The sequence below is a fragment of the Populus trichocarpa genome, chromosome 18 (assembly GCF_000002775.5).
Source record: "Populus trichocarpa isolate Nisqually-1 chromosome 18, P.trichocarpa_v4.1, whole genome shotgun sequence".
Lineage (NCBI taxonomy): Eukaryota > Viridiplantae > Streptophyta > Magnoliopsida > Malpighiales > Salicaceae > Populus > Populus trichocarpa.
The window spans coordinates 5,230,720-5,254,423 of record NC_037302.2 but is presented as its reverse complement, the minus strand read 5'-3'; the positions used below and the strand labels follow the sequence as shown (position 1 = coordinate 5,254,423).

At 32.8% G+C, this 23,704-nt stretch overlaps 1 protein-coding gene and 1 long non-coding RNA gene across 2 annotated transcripts; both read left to right on the top strand.

Moving 5' to 3' along the window:
* Nucleotides 1-6,159: 6,159 nt before the first annotated feature.
* LOC7463753 (uncharacterized) lies at nucleotides 6,160-6,845 on the top strand. Its single transcript, XR_002978945.2, has 2 exons — nucleotides 6,160-6,314; nucleotides 6,404-6,845. It is a non-coding gene; the product is annotated as an uncharacterized LOC7463753 (long non-coding RNA).
* A 5,192-nt stretch (nucleotides 6,846-12,037) lies between these two features.
* LOC7476651 (zinc transporter 4, chloroplastic) lies at nucleotides 12,038-15,107 on the top strand. The gene is made up of 4 exons (XM_002324137.4): nucleotides 12,038-12,311; nucleotides 12,397-12,454; nucleotides 12,844-13,598; nucleotides 14,140-15,107. The coding sequence occupies exons 1-4, from the start codon at nucleotides 12,297-12,299 to the stop codon at nucleotides 14,593-14,595; spliced, it is 1,284 nt and encodes a 427-aa protein (XP_002324173.2). The 5' UTR covers nucleotides 12,038-12,296; the 3' UTR covers nucleotides 14,596-15,107.
* Nucleotides 15,108-23,704: the final 8,597 nt, after the last annotated feature.

Genomic DNA, 23,704 nt, shown 5'->3' with positions numbered 1-23,704 from the left:
GTGTTTGTGGTTTACCTGTATCATATAGTGCAAATAATGTTTTTTAGATGTAATAAGTATTTTGTGGAGTGTAAAGAAAAGGTTGAAGATTTTTTTAGTCACGATGTATTGAGCCCTCCAAATATCCTAGCTGAATTACTTATTGATGTGGTAATTTATAGATCACATATGATATCTTTATTTGATATTGGTGGCAGGACATTTCAATTTGATACACCTCTAACAGTTGGGGTTACAAAAAAAGTGCGAAAAACAATTAACATCAATGAAGCAATTTATACTTGTGGTAAATGACAACAGTTTCATCGATTATGTTCACACCTAATTATATGTTGTACTTTACAAAATATGGACTATGTGCAATTTATTGATGATTTTTTATTAAACTTGTCATACAAAAATACACATAGTTCTTGTTTTCGACTCATGCCTGATACGTTGTAGTGGCCTGCATATATTTTTAATTCAACTATATGGATGTTTAATTATATTGCAAAGACTAATAATTTATTGATGGAGGACTTAAAAGAGGCATGGTTCGGACTAGAAGAGGTTCTACTATTTCTAGAAGTGTCCACAAATAAAACCACCTTATTATTAAGACAGGTCGTGATAATAGATCAATTCTATATACGCAAGATTGGTATCGTTTGGATGATATTTAATTAGAGGATCGATCATAGATGCTAAATAGAAACATGATCAATTTGTCTTTTGTAGCTATTGTATTATTGTATTTGATGCTTGTATAGATTCAATATATACTTTATGAAAGTTTTGTTCAGGCTATAGTAGTACTTTGAAACTGATTTTTCCATTTAATCAAGTAGCTTAATCTGTCTTTGATTTATAAATATACTTAACATTTTAATGTTTGATATTTAGTATAACACCCTGAATTTTTTTGGTCCCCCTGGAATTTGTTTAAGTATTTTGTTTTAAGTTATATATCACAATGGATGAGTGACCGAAGGGGGAATAATTTATTACCTGGAGATATTGTGGTTTGACTGGATTTAATATCAAAAGTTCATGACTGTTGGATTCATCATTCGAAGCGGCCTGAGCTGCCCTCTTCTCCGATGATGAACACCAGTGAAAGATTTTCCAAACTGGGCCTATAAGTTTGGCAATTGTGTCACCTCTGAACGAAGAGGTTTTCTCGTAATAGTTTGGCGTAATATTCTTGTGTTATTGAAAGTTGATGGTCCTTGTCATAGAAACATGATGAAGACACATGAATTAACTATGCTTGAGGTTCATGAATTCAACCTCCAATGGAAACTGGGTATTAGCCAGAATATGCTGGAGATGGTGTGATAGTGTCGGCGTGTGGATGGCATGCGCGGTCTATGGGTGTTCCTTGACAACAACGGTGCGTGTAAGTAGTACTCACGTGTCTTCTTTAACCTAAAAAAAAAGCGCCGAGACCTATTATGGGAAAAAAAGACAACAAACTTCTGGTTGTGGGTGATGGTTTATCAGAAGAAAACCACTGGCAGTAGCTACAAAAAAGGGTTGGTTTGGGAGATTGAAATGACATTGTGAGGTCTGTTTTCAGGTGGTAGTGGCTACAGTAGTGGTTCAAGGCCGGGAAAATGGTGCGAGATGGAGTTACTGTTGGGTTGATTTTCGGTCGGTGTCAAGGAGAAAAGAGCTTTTTCCATTGTTGGTTCGGTTGGGTCCTCCACCGTCGACGTGGAGGGGACAACGGAGTGGTGGCTGGTGTGCTGTGTCGCTGAGAGAGTTAAGGAAATGGGCCTGTGTTTCTTTGGTTTGATGGAGAGAAAATAATGGTTAATTAGTTGCGTTTTTTAATTAGTGGGTGCTTATGGGTTTTGTGATGGTAATGGTTATGATGCAGGTGAAGGGGAGAGTTTTTGTCGGCAAAGGAGAGAGGTTGAAGATGAAGATGTATTTGACTTCTTTTTTCACGAGTGTGACAGTGTGTGCTGTTGTAGAGTGAGTGGGGCTTGTTTTAGAAGATGAAGGAGAGGGAGACTGAGGTGCAGAAGTAGATTTTAATTTTTAAAAGTGTTTTTTTTTTATTTATAAATATTAAAATAATATTTTTTAAAATTTTTTAAAATTTATTTTTAATATTATTACATAATTCAAAAATATATTAAAAAATTAATTTTAAAAAAAATAAAAATACTGTTTAACATCCAAAACCATAGTTTTGAAACCCGGCCCGGCCCGACAGGTCGATCCGGGGCTGGAACCGGACCGGGTTGAAGAAAAAATAGAGGAAGGAAAAACCCGGTGTGACCCGGTTGACCCGGTAATCCGGTTGAACCGGTCAAAAACCTGGTTGTAACCCGTTGAATTTTTTTTTTTTTACTAAAATGACATCGTTTTAATTTAAAAAAAAAAGAATTGACCCAGGCGACCCAATGATCCAGTCAAAATCCGGTGATCCTGTCAAAACCCAAAACCTGAACCTTGAACCGGACCCGTCACTGGACCGGATATAAAAACTATGGCCAAAACAGAATCTAGATAACGGTTTTTTTCTCCTGTTTCCTGAGATTAAAAAAAAAAAAAAACAATAGCCTTCTTCATTTTTTGTAAGTGGCGGCTGAGGTAGAAATTTTTTGCTAGGTTTTTGAGTGCGTGGCAGAGAATGTGATGGGGGATTTTTTTTTTGGATTTTTGGGTGAGCGTTTTGTTTTTGTGGGAAAGAGTGTGGTGGATAATTCTCTAACTAATTGTCTACGTGTTTTTTTTTTTTTTTGTGTGGCTCTCTTGTAATGTTCTAGCTATTTTTTTTATCAAGATTTTTTAATATTTATAAATTAATTTTTTTTAATTGTTTAGTTCTCAAGAAACTTAATTTTATTTTATTTTTTTATTTTTATGCCTTTGGTCCCATTGTCTTTTTAAGTATTTTTTTTAATATTTATAAATTTTATTTTTTTATTTTTCTCAAGCAACTTAAAATGTTGAAAAATACACGAATACGTCAAAAATATATTCTTAAAAGAAAGAAACAAAGCCAACGCTGTCAAGGACTGATTACAACAATCCTCTAAAGTTGAAAAAAGAAGGAAAGAAACTGGTTCAAAAGATCATGGTTTGGTGGCTAAAACCAAAACCCAAAAAAACAATCTCTAGGTCAGGTGGCCCACTACTAAAGTGCCAGTCCAAAACTGAAATATGGGCTTTTTCATATATATATATATATATATATATATATATATATATATAGATATATAAAGATTTATCAATGAATCACAGGATGCATAGTCCATAGGGTTTGGAAATTTGATTATTCCAATACATGGGCTTATTTTACAGTTCATCTCTTGGGCCATTTCGTATTTTGTCTAGCTAATGTTTAATTGAGCCTGGATTCCTTAAAATGGCAGTGTTTTTTTAGCATAGTTAAAAAAAAAAAAAAACCGTTTGAGAAAATAATTAAAAATCTAGCATATCTTTTCATCTCACAGAATCTACGACTTCATTCAAAATTTAACCCTAGAGACTCTTTTCTTCCCCTTTTTTCTCACTCCCCACGACTAAATGCCTCTCCCTTCTCACCATCCAAACCCCCCCACCCCCCCGGGCGGCCACTATCAATCACCATCATTACCAACATTCTACGTTTAGAGAGGTATATTAAACACTTTCTCTTTATCAATTTGATATAATTTATGCTTAATGTGTGTTAATTTGATTTTATTAAATGTTAGGGTTTGAATTAGGGATTAGGTTAACTAGATATAATTTAAATTGATAATTAGATTATTTTATTAAATAATCAATGAACTTAGGTTGTTGTTGATTGTGAATTAACAAAATTATGTGATGGGGTAGTTAGTGTTGATTTAGGTTAAATTATGGATTATGCTAATTAGATATAGTTTAAGTTGATAATTAGGTTATTTTGTTAAATAATCATTGATTTTAGGTTGTTGTTGATTGTGAATTAACAAAATTATGTGTTGAAAGAGTTACTATTAATTTAAGTTAAATTATGAATTATATCACATTACGTATACAATAATAATACAAGCTATGAAATGCATGAATTTGATTGATAATTTTATTATGATAGTGAAATTTGATGAATGCAGGTGTTCGTCGATTAATTTAATGAATTTATATTTCAGCTGATTATATTATCGTTATGATTTTGTTGATAAATTATGCACTTTGATTAACCTCAGGATATTAATAAATTAGAATTGTGTTTTGTTGTTTGACAAAATGTCTGATAATTTAGGAATATTATGCTTCCATGGTGGTATCATTGTCAATACCGATAATAGTATAACTTATAATAGAGAAAGCCATGAATTCCTAAATGTTACATCAGACATGTCCCTTAACGAGTTATCTAGAATGTTAAGTGATCGACTTGGTTGAAATATATTTGAAATAAAAATTGAAATTACATGCAGGATGTTGCAAATCGAGATCAGTCAAGCTCATTATGTTAGTGTACCCTATAGTGATGAGAGTGTGATTTCAATGTTTGGGTTTGTGAGGATTAATGGGATTAATATGTTGAAGCTCTACTTGAATAATAGATCTAGACAAAGAAACTCTTTTAGTATAGAGTTTACTCAGGTTCCAAGTAACTCTTAGACTACCATACAGGCTTCACGATCAATTAGTCCATCTAGGTTAGGTTGTAATGCTAGTAGACAAATATCGGTGTAGGAAATTATTAATATAGAACCTCAGTTGGGTATGGTATTTGCTCCATATTGCTATGAAGAATCCAAACCAAGTGATGACGAAGATGACCGTCACACTAATAGAGTTGAGGTTGAGGGGGAAGATGGGGATAATGGGGAAGATAGGGATGATGAGTTAGTTGAGCTTGTTAATAATTATACAACACCTTTTGGTCCTTAATTTAAATTAAGTTATTAGTGCGGATGACCAATACGGATGCAATGATTGGGCTAATAGTCGTAGGCATTTGGGTTTATCAGTTGATGAATTGAAGCTTGGGAAAAAAATTCAGAGACAAGTTTAAATGTGTTAATGCAGCAAAGCAATGGCATATAAAGAACCAATTTATAGATGGTATTTGCATGGGAGATATAACTAAAGGTTTAATTCATAAGAGATTTCAAAATTGAAAGGGTCACACACATGTCAGAATCTTCTTATTTTGCAACGTCATTTTTAGATTGATTCAGATTTAATTGTTGAGATGATGTTGATAATTGTAAGGAGGGAGCAAAGTAAAAATGGTGCAATGATTCAAGGTAATGTGGAGAGAGATTATGGGCATGAAGTCTCCTATTGGAAGACGTGGATGACTAAACAAAAAATATTGGAGCAGTTATTTGATACATACGGAGAGTCATTTTAAAACCTACCTAGAATGCTACTGGCCATCAGAGATTCAAATCCAGGAACAGTTGTCACTTAGAATCATAAAATGGTTGATGGAAATAAGATAACATTTAGGAGAGCATTTTGGGCATTTGATGCTTCAATTGACGGGTCTCAATATTGTCGTCTAATTAATATTGATAGTACTCACTTTTATGGTAGGTACAAGGAAAAGTTAATGGTTGCAATTGCTTATGATGTGAATAATATAGTTTATCTGTTGTGTTTTGCTATTGTGGAATAAGAGATGAACAGTATATGGAGTTCATTTTTATATTTACTTCATCGATATGTGATAAGCGGACAAATTATGTTGTGTATTATATTAGATTTTCCCTAAGCTTATTGAATATCATCGATATTGTTCACAACACTTTGTGAGTAACTTTAACACAAATTTCAACAATGTTGCCTTAAAAAATATATTGCATAGGATGTGTACAATCCTTCTAAACAGGAGTTTGACATTTTATATGAGGTATTGGTGGAGACTAATGATGCAATTAGAGCATGGCTAAAAGCTGAACCTAAAGAAAAATAGGCACTGTCATATGATTATGGTGGTCGTCATTATGGAAATATGACCATGAGTTTGTCAGAGGTTTTTAATAATGTTTTAAAAATTATATGTGGCTTGCTTGTTTCAGTTATAGTGTTGATAATGTTTTTAAGGTATAATAAATATTTTGTGGAACGTAGAGAAAAGTTGAAGATTTTTTTTAGTCATGATGTATTATGCCCTTCAAAGATCCTAACTATATGGATTTCAATTGTATTGCAAAGGCTAATAATTTTTTATATAGGACCTCGAGAAAGACATTGTTCGAACTAGAAGAGGTTCCTCTGCTTCAATGAGTGCTGACAGGCAAAACCACCTTGTTATTGAGGCAAGTTCTGATGATAGGTCGATTTTATATATGCAGGATCAGTATTGTTCTAATGATATTTGGAGTGGAGAGGTCAGATAAATATTTTAATTGAGCATTGTAAATTATTAAAATATTAATGATTTTAATTGTTTAAATAACTAAATTGATTGATTTTTCAGGGCAATGATCCTATAACACCTCAACAACATACTTTGATGGAGTTGCATGAGCTTATCCACCTGTTTGTTATCGATGCAGGTTTTTATAAGATCAGTCAGCTACATGACATATATCTTGACCACGCATTGATTGCAATATTAGTTGAGCGATAAAGGTGTGAGACACACACCTTCCATCTATGTGTTGGTGAGATGACACTCACACTCCAGGATGTTGCCATGATGACCAGTCTTCTAATAGATGAACCTCCTACGACAGGCCGTTGAGGGTCTATTGATAGAGATATTTTATGTGATCATTTATTAGGATTGGTGCCTCTAACCGATGCTTATAGAAGAGACTGCATCAAGTTGACATGGTTGAACATAAATTTTAAGACCTCCTCAGCAGATGTGACAAAGAACTAATTGATTATGCATGCTCGGGCATACATATTACATATGTTTAAAGGTTTTATTTTCATGAGTATTGCTGGCGATGCAATACCGTTGTTCTTTCTGACACTATTTGAGGATTTTTGGGTCATTTCTAATTACAGTTAGGGGACGTGCTTACATATCTATATTAGCAACTAGGTAAAGCATGTCTAAAAAAGAGAAGACAAATTGTCGTGTGTCTCCTATTTCTTCATGTATATATATTTTAAATTATTTGATTAATATAATTAATAGCATTTTAAATAATAATTTGTAATTGTCAATGTTAATTAATATAGTTCTAGTCATAGAAGCATATCAATGTCGGACGTCCAGATAGTTTGGGTAATAATATGTTTGACACTGTCATTCAGATGCCATTATCCATTGGTTATAGGTAATGATAAAATAAAATTGATTATAGTTAACATGTTATTTATATAAATTGAATGTAAAAAAATATACTAATTTTTTTGGCTTATCACGTCAAATGGTGTGGGGCTAGATATTTCATGGTAAATCCCACTTATATCCACGAGTTTTACCGAGATGAGTTGGATGCACAGTTTCCACGTTAGGTATGTGTTACAAATGTTTAAATTTTTTTTTTGTTATTTGAATGTAAATTATTTAGTTTCGATTTGTTATCAAATATAAGTTTTTCATATGTTTTAATAGGTCATATGGATGTTATATACAAATGACTTGATACTTTCAACTTCACCTACATGGCGTGAGGGATCTAACATTTGATTAGCACAAGTCATATTGCACTGCTTTGACATTGTTGAGATACATTGTCCAGATCAAGTAATGTAATAGTTTGGACTATCTCAACATATATTGGATTATGTTGATACCGGTGACGAGCTGTATAGTATTATTTGACAAGGTATGCTCGAGGGGAATTGATTGGTGATTTATGCATCTTACCTAGATCTATGAGATGTTAAAAGAGATCGTGTTTTTAAGGAGCGACATCCAAATATTGATGTAGATACCTACATGAGATAGTATCTGTCTATTACGCATTATTTCTTTACACCTATCTAGTCATGTTTCCTAAGGTGTCCATGCAATCCAATGCATTATGCACCCTGATAGTCATTAATACATTATTTATTATATATAAAATTAATTTTATTATGGATGATGACTACTAATTGTTGATTTTTAATGTATGTATATAAATTCATTACTTGGTACGAGAGGCTCATACAGTACTAATGACTATCCGTGAAGGTGTCGATGAGATAAGATGTATTGTGGCCAACATCACGCTTAATTTATATTGTGGTGGACTTCAAGAAGTTGAACATCTTGAAGTGGCATTACCGGAAGATAAGACTGCTTATCATGGGAGTGTTAGGGATGCTTGTCCGTCCACGAGCATCCCAGACTCATCCATGAGCGTCTCAACCCGTCCACAAGCATTTCAGGTCCATCCACAAGCTGGGATGATGTTGGTCCTCCTCACACCAACATGGATATTACAAATTTGTCATCGAGTTGAAAGAGTTGGGGTGATGCTCTAGATTCATTTACGAGTGCTCCACATATTTTTACGATACGAGCCGATTATTAGATATAATTACATGTTATTATATGTTATGAGAATTATGAATAGATATATAATTGATTTAATTTCAATAAAATATTATTTTATATTAATCTTCAATCTAATTTTATTACTTATGATTAAATATATTATGTGCTACTTATATGAATTGTGTTTTGATACTGAAAATTTAATTATTTGAATTAAAAAATTTACTATTTTTAGATATAAAGATAATAATAATAAAAAATATTCTAATATTAATTTATTAAAAAAGTCAAATATAGTATCTACAAATCGTTGTGAATATAACTTAATCAAGCATGCTGGTTTCTTAATTATTTATTTGCGCGTGTTATTTTACTTAAAAAATTGTCTGACTTTGCGGAGTTACTAAAGCGCTCCGTTTTAAACTAGAAATAATTGGTAATCAAATCGTTGACAATTGACGTGATAGCCACCTTGCCGTGCCTCAGTTTTAAACCTGTTTTTGGATTTATAAATATGCAAATTGCCACTAGACACGAGTGGACGTGGACAAGATAGCTCCACTGAATAATAATGAATTTAGCGAGGAAAAGGACCTTTGGAAAGATAAATTTCTTTTTCGGAATTATTCGGAAATAACTTGTGGGATAACATAAAATTATTTTTCATTCAGTTTCTTTTAATTTTTTTTAATAAGGAAAATAAAAAATATGTTCATTTATAAAGAAAAAAACCTTTTTTTTCAATAAAATTCTGATCATTTTTTCATAAGAAACCCAAACCATAATTTATATATATCATCTTAATATTTTATATTTGCAATAACTTAATTTTAGATCATTGATTTTATTTTATTCAAATTTAAAATCATCATAAAAACTTTATATTACTCACTAAAAAATATATTTATATTAAAAATTAAATTTATAATGCTAACTAAATATGAAGAAATTACATTGTTAAGAATGCTTGTATATAAAAAAAATATATTGTTTATGTTTTTTTTCATTTGAAAAATAATGAAAATTTTATAAAGAAAAACTCTGGAGAGTTTTGAAGATATGTTTTTTTAAGCCAGGAATAAATTCAAATAACTAGTTTCTTAATTTTCTAAATAAAAAGATATTATATTTAAATAAAATTTCTTTTCTTTTTCTAGACTTCAATTTTTTTAAAAACAATAAAGTATTAGTTTATTACATGACTTTCTCTAGCGTGTGAGCAATGATTGTTGGAGGAAAAAACAATCCTTGACAAGGGAGGAGTATCCATCGTGATGAGCACATCATGGTGAAATTATTCTGCCTCCCGAGGAGATGCATTCCAAAACCAACACGGCATGATGCAAAAATATTAGTTATATTAATTTTAAGTGGTATAATTTAACTAGTCAGATTCTAAATTTGTTCCATAAAAATCATTAGTTCGAGTTCTACAAACCACAGAGCCACTAGAGACTTACATGGTCGTTAACTTCAAGGCTCATAAAATTAATCAAGGTACATACAAACTGACCAAATATCCATGTTACAAAAAAATTATACTAGTCATATTTTCTTCCTGGCTATGAAGTCAATTTAGTCCTCAATAACATAATTTATGACAAGAATTACATTATTACATTACAATTACAACATTTACTAAAATATCTGAGAAAAATACTATAGTAATTTACAGTAGTCAGAAAAGATTTTATTTTTGTTCTCAAGTTTTTTTTTTCAATTGTAGTCTTCTATGCTTAAATTAATGATTAATTTTTCAAAATTTATTAAAGAGTTCATGATTTAAATCACAAGTTTGACGTACTTGAGTTGATTGAAAATTAAACTTTTTAATTTATTTCATTTACTTTCTATGAAGTTATTTCTGTCTCAAAAAAATATTTTGATATTGGATTGATGCTTGATTTTGTAAGTATTTATTTTTGTAAACATATAATTAAATAAAAAATAGTTTACAAAAAAGTTATTAAATCTAGTGATGTCTAGGACCCAAGTCATGGGTTCAGGGGGTTAAGTCGTGAAACTTAAGTCGATCTAATATATTATAATCTTAATATTTAAGAAAAAATATTGTATTGGAATATTTTTTTAGCTAGATTATATTTTTAGCGATCATTTGAGTTGTTTTTCGATCCATCTAGTTAATTAGATTACCTAGGCATGTCTTACATGATTTCAAAGATGACTTATTATACTTATTTGAATGACATTGTTGGAGAGTTTCCTATAAACTGAATATTTATGTTAAAATTTTTTACTAAAATATCTAGGAAAAATAAAATTAGGTGGGAGTTTCTAGGATCTTATTAAATAGATCTAGAGTTGTTTAGATATTTATCACATGAAAATGTGATCTTCTTCGCTTTTGAATAATTATTTAAAGGTTGGGTTGTCACAAATAACAAGTCGTTCAATTGTCTGATCTCCAATTATTATCTATATGAACCAACGGTGAGAAATCTTCTAAGTTCCTATTTGGTAAGCTATGTCTAAAGTGTTAGCTCTACTTTTATGTTTATATAGGTTTTTTTTGTCTAACAAACAATCTCATCTTAAATAACAAGTTTTTTTTAATTAATTTAAATTGCGTGGTTGGTTTTTTTTTTTTAACTCTATTTTGGTAACAACAATGAATCAAAGGTTGCCACAGTGGCACTCAAATCTTTATTTCTTCTGTCAAGAAAGTTGTGTTGCTTTAATTATTGTGTATCAATGAATAAATTCTTCTTATTTTCAGTCTAAGATTACATAAATAATATATGTATTTTCATGCCAATTTATATGCGACAACAGTTTCAAAAAACACATTTTAACCAAACACTCTGGAAGAACTTTTCATTCAGCAACAAATGTAAACCAAAACAAAGCTTTTCTAGTGTGTATGAGAATGTAGGTTGCGGTTATTTTTTAAAGTGTATTTTTATTAAAAAATGCATTAAAATAATATTTTTTTTTAAAAAAAATTATTTTTAATATCATCACATCAAAATGATCATAAAACACCAAAAAAATATTAATTTGAAGTAAAGAAAAAAAATAAAAAAAATTTAAATTTAAAAAAAAACGCTTTTCAACAGCAAAAACAAACAAGACGACCTGTTAGTATTGGGAACGCGGTGAAAACCGTGTTCCCCTAAATTTTAAATTGGTTTTGTTAAAAATTATTATTTTTTATATTTTCAGATCGTTTTGATATGCTGATATCAAAAATAGTTTTAAAATAAAAAAAAATATTATTTTAATATATTTTTAAGGAAAAAACACTTTAAACCGTAATCGCTACCACAATCCCAAATAGCTAATAAACCGACCATGCACTAACTAGCTTAAAAAGCATCTGAGACCCACAAAACTACTAGCACTATCACTACTTTCTCATGATTCCTAGTGGTAAAATTATAAGAGTTTGTGGACGAAGGCGTGATCTTCGTCATAATTGGAGGACTGAAATGGAGGTTGTCCAAAACAGAAAAGGAAAAAATAACCCTCTGAAAATAATTTAGTATTGGCGGTAATAATATATAACGCTCTGAAAATAATTAATGAAGAAAAGAGAGAGAAAGAAATTAAAAAAAAGAAAGTGACAGAGATGGGGAGAGTTACAAAAAGTGTCGACATAATCGTGCTCATTCTCAACCATAAAGTGGCAACTGTAGAAGCCACCTCTTTGCATTCCCTTGGCTTTCGTCAAACAATGTCGACACTCTCCCATAATCCCCATGAAAATATTCCCACTCTCGCTCTCTTCCTACCTATTTCAGCAATCCCACAGTGGCGCTACACCCAGGATAAGACTTTTCCTATACCCTTTCTCTCTTTATGATCGCAGCTTCTGCTGCTTTTCTCTTTTTAATATTTGGAAATTGTGTTTCCCCATCATATTTCAACCTCCTTATTTATACTCCCCGTATTCTCTTCCCAAATTCCCATGTTATTCAACGAGGTTGGTAGCTAATATATTTTCTTTTTCTCTTATAAAAAAATACTTGATGGTTTTGTTGATTTTGGCTTCTTGGGATTTGTAACAGGATCTTTGGGAATTGCTTTACCTGGATCATTTCCAATCACAAGCTCAAGCCTTTTCGGGTAATTTCTCGTAATTCTAGATTCTAACACTCGGATTGGGTTTTCTTTTTCCTGTTCAAGCAAGGCAGAATTTTGGGTCTTGGGCTTTGTTTATTTATGTCAATAATGTTATGCAGTGTTAATTTCTTGTGTTGTATCCTAAATTGAACCCAATCCTCTGTTTTAGCACTCCAAAATTGTGAAATGATGCTACCTAAAACCTCCACTATTTTCTTTTCAATCAAAGATGATGCCTTTTGTTTTAGTGCTATTTGTTGTGTTGTAGATCTATAATTGAGTGGAGTTTTCTGTTTCATGACTTCAAAATCACGAGGAGTTGTAACCTTCACATTGATTGTTGCCAATTTAACTCAAAGCTAACTTATTTTTATTTTGATTTTATAACGCAGACGTTTTATTTGAAGCAATCTCTAAATCAATGTCAAATTCTAGCTGTGGATCCTCCGAACTGGAAATCTGCAGAGACCACTCATCAGCACTCATTCTCAAACTCATTGCCATAGCTTCAATTCTCTTCGGTGGCATAATTGGCATTGCAATACCGATAATCGGAAAGCACAGCCACTTCCTCAAGACCGATGGTAGCCTCTTTGTGTCTGCAAAGGCTTTTGCAGCAGGCGTAATTTTAGCCACCGGTTTTGTTCACATGCTATCAGCCGCGTCCGAGGCCCTTTCGGATCCTTGCTTACCCGAATACCCGTGGAAGAAGTTTCCATTTTCAGGGTTTTTTGCTATGACGGCTTCTCTGCTAACCCTGCTTCTTGATTTTGTTGGGACCCAATATTATGAGAGGAAGCAAGGGTTGAACAAGGCTAGTGAGGAGCAAGTTCGAGTCGGGTCGGTGGATGCGAATCCGGGTCATGAATCAGGTATCGTGCCCATTATAGAAGTTAAAGAGTTGAATGGGTCTAGTGGGAAGGTGTTTGGTGAAGAGGAGCATGGTGGGATGCACATTGTGGGGATGCATGCGCACGCAGCACACCATAGACATAACCATCCTCATGGGCAGGATGCCTGTGATGGGCTTGTCAGCAGTCGTGACCATGGGCATGCGCATGGATCTGGGCACGAGCACGGTCATGAGCATGGAGAGAGTGATGTCACTGATGTGGAAAGTGGTTTGAGGCACGTTGTCGTTTCACAGGTAAGCATGTGGTTTCTTTTCTTTCCTTTTTGTTGCACGGTTGCTGTACTTGCTAGCGGTGGCCGCCGCTGTGTAAATTTGCGATCTTAATGGTAGTTTTAGGTTTATTACTGTACAAACTACAAAGTGATTAATGCCAATACCCATATTCAATGCTGTGGGACCCACAAGGAATGGTCAATGATGTAATTTAGGTGGCGCGTGTATTTCTTGCTTGGTAAATCTGCAAATAATTATTAGGGTAAAGCAGTCGCAACTTGCAAGGATTGTTCAATTTGATATTTTTACTTTGTTTATGGTCTTTAGTGTTTGGTCGGCAATGACCTGATTAGTCGAAGGTACTTGCACGGCTAGTTCAGCCCGATGTTTTTATTTTCTCATGTCTAATCAAGTGTCCATTTGTCCACGTGGTGAAGTTGCGTCTTGCTTGAAAAAAGTAGTTTGCCAGTCAAACGTTTAGTGTGTTGTTTTGATGGTTGGTAAGGAACTTTCTTCTTGCCGACTGTGAGCTTGATGGTTTTTGTTCTGTTTTGATTTGCAGATATTGGAACTTGGGATTCTCTCACATTCTGTGATCATTGGGTTATCTCTAGGAGTTTCACAGAGTCCGTGTACCATAAGGCCGTTGATTGCTGCGTTATCATTTCACCAGTTTTTTGAAGGATTTGCGCTTGGAGGCTGCATATCCCAGGCACAATTTAAGACTCTGTCGACTACAATAATGGCATGTTTTTTTGCCATAACAACCCCTGCGGGAATCGGCATTGGGACAGCCATTTCTTCATTTTACAATCCGAACAGCCCAAGAGCATTAGCCGCTGAAGGCATCTTAGATTCTCTGTCGGCCGGGATTCTTGTTTACATGGCTTTAGTGGACCTAATTGCTGCTGATTTTCTTAGTAAGAGGATGAGCTGCAATTTTAGACTTCAAGTAGTGTCTTATTGCATGCTTTTCCTCGGGGCTGGATTGATGTCTTCACTTGCAGTCTGGGCTTGAGCTTATTGGTTTTAGATGAACTGTTTAGTTTCTCTCGTTTTGGCCCTTTCTGGGTGTTCACTTCAGAGCAGAATGTGCAAAAATTCGTCCATCGATTTTTTGATTGCTTTTAGGAAAAATACAAGAAGATATAGGGAGAAAAGAACCAGAAGCTATAGCCTTTGTTTTTCAGATTCATGAAATCACATGTATGTACTACAATGGAGGGAAAAAAATAGAAAGAACAAGCGGCGATTCCACCAGTTGTTGGTGGACATATTCATAGATAACCAAAGCTGGTGTCTGTCTTGTAATGTGTTCTATTGTACGCACTTTGCTGAGCTGAAAGCACTACATAGCAAGATTATCCTTGGCCTTTGTTGTTGTCAAACCTACAATGATGAGGTCCTGTAATGGAGTTGAAGAAGCTAGCTACCTGCCTAGTGGACCAGAATTTTAATAGCCTAACTTCCAATTGTAATAGAGCATGACTTGGCTGGATTACTGCTATAAATGGACCAGAATTTTTGCCATCAGTGTAGCAATTCTATTTTAACTGTAAGAAGAGTTGATTAAAGACAAGATTACCCAGCTTAATGTAGCTCAGGAATGAGGATTAGATGAGGAGGGATCTCACTATAGGATGTACTAGATGATTCAGAAGTGGTATTCAGAAGTGGTATGTTGTGGGTTAAGTTAATTTTAAAAAATATATTTAAATGTTATTAATGTTTTTTCCTAGAGAAAAAATAATAAATTGTGTAAGGGTTTATTTGATGTAACTTGGTTGACATTACTAGTAAAAAAAATAATCCAGACAACCCGTGAAAATAATATTCAACTAAATAAAATTTCATGATTTCTTAATGTTAAAATAAAAACATATTGAATTGACCTTGAACAAGGAGTTAACGTGTTAAATTCGTGACTTAACTATAATAATTCTATAGAAAATAAATCAAAATAAATTATGAAGTCTAATTCTCAATCAACCAAATAGTAATGAATGAAAGTGAAAAAAAATTATTTAAAAAGGTGTTACCTATTTTTGGGTTGCCACAAAAAAAAAATACAATATATATATATATATATATATATATATATATATATATATATATATATAAAATAAAGCTAATACTAAATATTGAATTGAAAAAACAAAACCAAAATTGGTTGAGAAAATGATGCTGGAATGTCGAAAAAATACCAAAATTGGTTGAGGAGGTTCAAAAATACAAAAGGTTGAAATTTGAGAGTATATTTTTAACTGGTGAGCGCTCTGTTGACAAGAAAAAATTAATTTGAGGAAGAAAAGTTCAAAATCAAATGTTTATGGACTCAATTAAATCTTATCCAAGGTTTAATTGAATTTATGGAGTGTTTGATTGTAAGAAAAATTAATTTTTAAGTCAATTTCAGCTTTTATTGGATGAAATTAAAGTTCTGGGGTCTAATTATAATTTTGAAGAGTTAATTTGGTCAAATCAGGGGTTTAATTGCATAATTATTGAAGTTTGATGGCCAATTAGGGATGTAATTGAAACAATCCAAAACCAAGGACCAAACCGGAAAAGGCGATAAAATCAAGAGATCTAATTACAATTGTTCTGGGGGCTTGATTACAAAATTGCATAAACATCCAAGGACCAAATCGGAAATGTCATTTAAAGTTGCAAAACGGTGCCGTTTTATTACTGTCCACTGTCTTTTTTAGAAGACGTTACGTGAGCTGGCCGAGAAAAGTTTGCAGCGGCGAAGGCGCGATTTGCTTCAATCAAGGGGGCATGTTTCACAGCTACCATGATGCACGCCGACCGTTACTCCGTCCCTGCAACAACAAAGGGAAAATGCCTTGCAGAGAGAGAAAAAAGAACGAGACAGGGGGGAACGAGAGAGGAGAAAGAAGAACAGAGGAGAGAACACAGTGGGAAATTCAGGAGAGTGAAACACAAAGGAAAGCCGCACGAGGATATAGAAACAGAAGAGCAAAGGAACGGCAGTAGGAGAAACTGAACGGTGAAGCCAAAACACAAAGACAGTAGGGGAGGTTAACACCACCATCGGTTTCCTTTCTCCAGAAGCAGGTATGATTATATGTCCTTTCTTCGCATCAATTGATGCCAGGTTTGTCTAGAAAAACAAAAAGAAACAGGAGACGAAGCAAGCCAAAAGATCACCATTTTGTTTTTGCTCTGTTAATAACCAGGGGTCTTCGTTTTTGCTATCTGCAAAAACAAAGGATGAGCAGTGCGAAGGTAATATAATTACCTTCGCACTGTTCCATGCACGCGTAGAATTTTACGCGTGCATGGCTTAGTTGGGTCAAGCCACATGGGTGGCTGGGTCCAGCCCCGCAATATGGGTTGGGCTGGTCCCAGCCCGAAAAAAAGAAAAATAGAAAATTTTCTTCAAAAATTATTTAAAAAAGCTGTGATTTTCTGCAAATATTTTACTGTATTTTGATCAATATTGGTTTGTATTTTTATACTATAAAAATACAAATTCGGTATTGAAATACCTGGTTTTTGTCAAAACATAACAAAAAAAAATTGTTTTGTTTTCATGCATACGGCTAAGTCTCTAAAAAAAAAAATCATATTGTATATTCATAAAAAAAAAGTTTTAGCATGCATTTTGACTTTAATAACTAGTTTATTAAAGTCACGAGAACTGACTAATATTTCAAAAATTCCAAAAAAATATTTTGTTTTCTTTTAATATCTGGGGTTACGATCTTATACGTAAGACGTATTCCAGATATTAAATTATTTGTTGATGTTAGAACGGTTAGGTTTTACCCAATAAGATAAGGATTTCTTTACCGAAGAGAATTTTTTCTTAAACCATAGACGAACCAACAACTAGAAAACACAACAAGACTTTAAATTTTATCATACAATAAAACAATGCAGCTTACCTTAGGTAGGGCGTATTTGGGGTGCTAATACCTTCCCTTTACGCAATCAGTCCTCGTACTCGATCTCTGAGACTAGTTATGGTTCCTAGTGACCAAAATACTAGGTGGTGACTCCTATTCTAATTTTTCCACTAATAAAAGACAAGAATTCCTTGTCTCCCCACATTTGCTATATTTTTAGATAATACAAAAATTTTGAGGGTGAATGTTTTCGCCGCGACGCCGCACATGTGCGATAAAAGAAACTTAAAAAAAGACCCGAGTTAATATGTCAAACTTGTAACCCGTGTCATAAAACTAAGATAACCCTATGAAAAGCAAATCAAAACAAATTATGAATTTCAATCCCCAACCAGCGCAATATTGAAGGATGAGATTGAAAAAGAAATCAATTAAAAACAAAACATAAAAAACAACCTGAGTTAATCCACAAAACTCATGACCCGGGTTATCAGACCGAGACAACCTGATATAACAAAATAAAAAAATAACCTAATTTAACTCCGGTTAACCTATTAAATCTGTGACTTTGGTCTTGAGAATGACTGAGATAATCCCATAGAGAGAAAGTCGAAATAAATTATAAAACTTGATTCTCAATCGTCCCTGTCGGATTTAATATTGAACAATGAAATTTGTCAGAATCTTAATTAAAAAAATGACATTAAAAGTAAGTCAAATCAACCCAAGTTAATCATTAAGCATTATTCTCAGGTCATAAGACCATGATAACCTAATAAAAAATAAACCAAAATAAATCATGAAACTTAATTCCTAATCAAATACAATATTAATTTATGAAATTGAAAAAAAATCAATTAAAAAGAAAAAGAAAAAATCGAGTTAATTGGGTTAACCTGTCAAACCCAAAACCCAGGTCATAAGACAGGGACAACCCAATAAAAAGTAAGTCCAATATTGAAAGACTCATGACTTGAATTATGAGACCGATATAACATCTTAGAAAAAAAAAATGACCCGATTTAACAAGGGTTAAAATGTCAAAACTTGTGACTTTGATCGTGAGACCAAAATATTCTAATAAAAAACAAATCAAAACAGATTATAAAGCTCAATTTCCAACTGACCCAATGTTGAATGATAAAATAAAAAAACAAATAAATTAAATAAAAGACACAAAAAAACAACTCAAGTCAACTCGGGTTAATCCGTTAAGCTCTATTTTCGGGTCATGAATAATGTTTTGTGAGGAGGGGTATAGTAAATCCCATTTCTCTTTTAGTTTATAGTTAATAATAATCATAGTTGAGCAAAAAGACCCTAAACCAATCTTGATGTTGGGGCACATGTATAATTCTTGTAGGGACCATGAGAGACTAATAAGATGCGTAAACAACTCTATACTAAACAAAGATAACTTGCTCATTGGTTCTCGCTTTGCTATGAGTTAACAATTTTTTTTAAGTGTAAAAAACAATGTTAAGAGCATGAACAAAATTTTTGGTGATGTTATTAAACCCAACCAAAAGGATTAATCTTGAAATCTCCTGACTCAACCGCTTGCCTAACTTAAGTTTCCAATTAAATCACGTGGGAGCTAACCTGACATGAATCAGCCGATTTTACAGGTCTAAACACAATTTTAATGACCGATAAAAACATGGTTTAGCTTTTAATTTTTTTTTAAGATGATAATTTTTTTAAAAAATAGTGAGACGAAGCCATATTAAATTGACCTTGATCACCCTATAACTAGGGTAATGGACTCTATTGGGTTTAATAACTTTTTTTGTAAAATATTTTTCTTTAATTACATAATAAAAAATAGATGTTCACAAAATGTAGCACCAACCCTAAAATAGATGTTTTAATTAAGATCGTGATAACCCTATATAAAGTATAAATAAATAAATCATGAAGTATATTGAAGGATGAAATAAGAAAAATCAATAAAACAAATTAAAGTACCAAAAACTAAAAAAACAAACATATTGGGTTTGGTGGGTAAACTCATCGAATCCGTGAATCGAGTAACCCGAGTCAACACGTGAAGCCCATGAATTGGGTCATGGACTCTATTGGGATTAATAACTTGTTTTTTTTTTTAATATTTCATATCGGGTTTGGTGGGTAAACCCATCGAATCCGTGAATCGAGTAACCCGAGTCAACACGTGAAGCCCACGAACTGGGTTATGGACTCCATTGAGATTAATAACTTGTTGTTTTTTTTAATTTTTTTTATTTAACTATATGATAACAAAAATAGACAATTACAAAATCGAGCACCAACCCAATATCGAGATGTTTTTTGAGATCGTAATAACCTCATAGAAAGAGAAATAAAATAAATTATGAAACTCAATTTTTAATTATTCCAATTTCAAAGGATGAATTTGAAAAAAAACTAATTAAAAAATATAGAGAAAAGTTAAACCTGCCAAACTCGCAAATTAAGGCAACCCGAGTTACCTTGTCAAACCTGTAACCCAGGTCATTGACCCCACATAGTTTAATATCTTTATTTTTTTAAAAAACTATTTTTTATTTAACTAAATGTTAAAAAGTAGACAATCACAAAATCGATCATCCACCAAATGTCGGGATGTTTATTTGGCATCACGATAAGCCTATAAAAAGAAAAAATAAAAAGAAACAAATTATAAAGTCCAGTTTCTAATCAATTCAATGTTAAATGGTGAAATTAAAAAACAAACCTAAAAAAAAATTAATTAAGAAAATTAGAACTAAATCGATGGACTAAACTAAAAGAAGAAGCGAAAAGTTACAACTTTTTTTTAAAAAAAGAATCTAGGACTGAATCAAAGAGATTTTAAAAGTTAAGAGGCTAAATTAAAAGAATGAGGCAAAAGCGCATAGCGCATGGGAAACACTCGTCAGGGCATGAGGGAGGTCATTGCATTTGAGCGGTGAGTGAGCCTTCCTCCATACTCTGATCAGTTCTTCTTTGATGTCATTGGAATATTTGAAGTGTCTTTTCCCCTATAGAACAATGCATGTGGTAGTGAGAGGTCTGATGTAGCTTTGAGAACTCATTCTTTTTTTCTTTTTCTTTCTCTTAAAAAATTAAAAATATAAACAATATCTTGCAAAATTGAGTATCAAATTAATATCGGGATATTTTTCGATCGATACTACCATAACCATATAATATATGAATTAAAATAAATCATTAAGTTTAAATCCCAAAAAACACAACAATAATTTACAATATTTATAGGTATAAGAAAACAATTTTTCCCTAGATAGTAATTATAATGTAATTAATTGAAATGAGGTAAACCTATTTGATAATTGAGAGTGTGTGTTCCTTATGAATTTCTAATCGAACCCCAAATTTTCAACCAGGAAAGCGACCACGAAGAAAAAGCATGGCAATTTAAGTGATTTTAGCAGGTTTGGATGATTCGATCCGGTTACTTTTTTCTTTCCTGCTTTTTTTTTTTTTTTAATTTTTATCTCATTCACATAAGGATTAAAATTTCTACCCATTCTTGAAATTAATAGAAAATGTTACAACGAAATTGTTAAAAGTTGAAAAAAAATCTAATAAACAAACTTAAAATTTCCATTTCACTACAACAAATTAATAAAGACTTATCATTCTAAGTATATTTATAATTAATTATATAGACCTGTTTGTTTTTGCGTTTCAAAAGTATTTTTAAAAAAATTTAAATTTTTTTTATTTATTTTTGCTTCAAATTAATATTTTTTTGGTATTTTCGGATCATTTTGATGTGTTAATGTCAAAAATAATTTTTAAAAAATAAAAAAAATATTATTTTGATGTTTTTCCGAGTAAAAAATAACAGCAATCACACTCCCAAACACGCTAGTAACTAGCCGCATGCCCTGCTGCGTTGTTGGGATGATATAATTTTAGTTATTCAATTATTCATATATAATCAATTATTTAGTAGTTTTAGATAATCTTGTTATTGTATTATATCGTAGGCATTATATCATGTGTATTTGAACAGAAATATTAACTGATGTCGTATCTATAAAAATGTTTGACCAAAATCTTGAATAATGTTTATAGCATTTTATTATTTTTTCTCAACTATATATCATTTTTTAATTGTTTATTGATCGAAGTTCAAGTTAGAAAATTTATATCCTAAAAGTAAAGTCAAAGGTAATTGTTTTTTAACGACAATATATTTTATTTTCTCAATATGTATTGAATTTAGATTTTAAGTATTCTTTATTTTTTAAAAAAATTCTATTGTATCGTCTGATTTCATAGCTTTAGCTAAAACTTATGATATGAGTTTTCTAGTGGGTTAAGAAAAAAAAAATTAACAATACAACCATGTCAAAAAATTGTTATTCAAAGTATTTAGTTGAGATTTCTTTCTCATTTTTCTCATTTTGTCAACTTGATCAATATTTTGATTTTTCTATATCTACATGTGACATAATCAACCCAATGCGTATTTAATTTTTTTAATAGATGTCAAAATCTTATTAGTTTAAACTTAAATACATGGACATACTATATTATATTATATTATATTGTATTGTATTGTATTGTATTAACTATAATTAAAACTTATCAGTGTTTCACTGTAATGTGGAATACTGTTCACTGTGGATTGCATTGTTCTGCACTGTAGCGCAGGTATTGTAGACTGTGAGTGCTTTCACTGTGGACTGCACTGTTGGTGGGGGCATGTGGGGAGGCTGCAGCCTGCAGAACCAAGCACCAGGCTGGACGGGCGCTGGGCCTACCCCAATGCACACGTGGCGCTTGGGCTGGGCACATCCCAGCGCACACGTGGCGCTTGGGCAGCGTTGGGTTGGGGACAAGTGGCACTTGGGTCATGACTTCGGACTCAAGGGGAATAGGTCGGGCGTCAGGACCCATGATCAATGGGTCTAGCGTAAGGACCCAATTTTATTGGGTTCTTCATCAAGACTCAATGTTCATGGGTCTTAGGATTCTAAATATTATTATTTATTTTAGAAATATGATTATTTTTATTATAATTAATATTATTAATAAAATAATTAATAAATTTGAAAGAAAATCTTATTATTTATATTATAATTTTTTTTGGCATTTTTTATAAAAATAAAGAGTGAGCCCGTGGCGTACTATTATTCTTAATATTGAAAAACAACCAAAGATTTGATTTGAAAGGTAAAATTAAAAATTACTATTAGTATTATTATTATCATCATTAATAAATTTTAAAAAATTGTTATTACTATCGAAGAAAAACGTGCACCCCCTGCGCACATGTGGCGCTTGGGCTCCTGCCTGGGGCTGAGCGCACACGTGGAGCTTGGGCTCTGCCTTAGTGCTGGGCACACCCTGTGCACGCGTGGCGCTTGGTCTCCTGTCTGGGGGCTGGGCACACCCCCTGCGCACACGTGGCACTTGAGCTTGTGCCTCTGTTGTGGGCACACCCCTGCGCACACGTGGCACTGAGCTATTGCATCAGTGCTCTTACACCCCCTGCGCACACGTGGCGCTTGGGCTCCTGTCTTAGTGCCTGACACACCATGCGCACATGTGGCGCTTGGGCTATGCCTCAGTGCTGGGCACATCCCACCGCACATGGCGCTTGGGCTCGTGCCTCGGCTGTGGGCACACCCCTGCACACACGTGGCGCTGAGCGATTGCCTCAGTGCTGGGCACACCCCCTGCGCACACGTGGCGCTTGGGCTCCTGCCTCTGTGCTGGGCACACCCCTTCTCACACGTGGCGCTTTGGCTGTCTGCCGCTGTGCAGGGCCTAAAATAGACTTTGGTCCTGCACATGCAGGACCCAATTAGGCTTGGGTTTTGCCATCGTTAGGACCCAATTTTTTATGAAAATAAAAGGTGAGCTCACGGCGTAGCACGGGTCACTTAACTAATTATATACTAAAAGGAGATGATGTTTTCATATGAAAATGATATAATTGTAAATTTTGACAATTATTTTTATTGTAGTGGTGATAAAATTGTAATTTTCAGGTTGTTCTTTTAATTGTTTTCTCCCTATACTTGATATTTTTATCATTTTACAGTTGGTCTATTTATCACCAATATTTTTTATTATCTTCATTTTCTTATAATAGTTTTTTAGTTTTTCCTTTTTTCTTTACACTTTTTTTGGAAAAAAATATAATTTTTTATTTTTATACTTTGAATATTTATCATTATACACTTTAGCCTATTTATACAGTTCTTTTGGTTCTTATCTTTATCATTTTGTAATTTGTTGTTTTTTTAATTA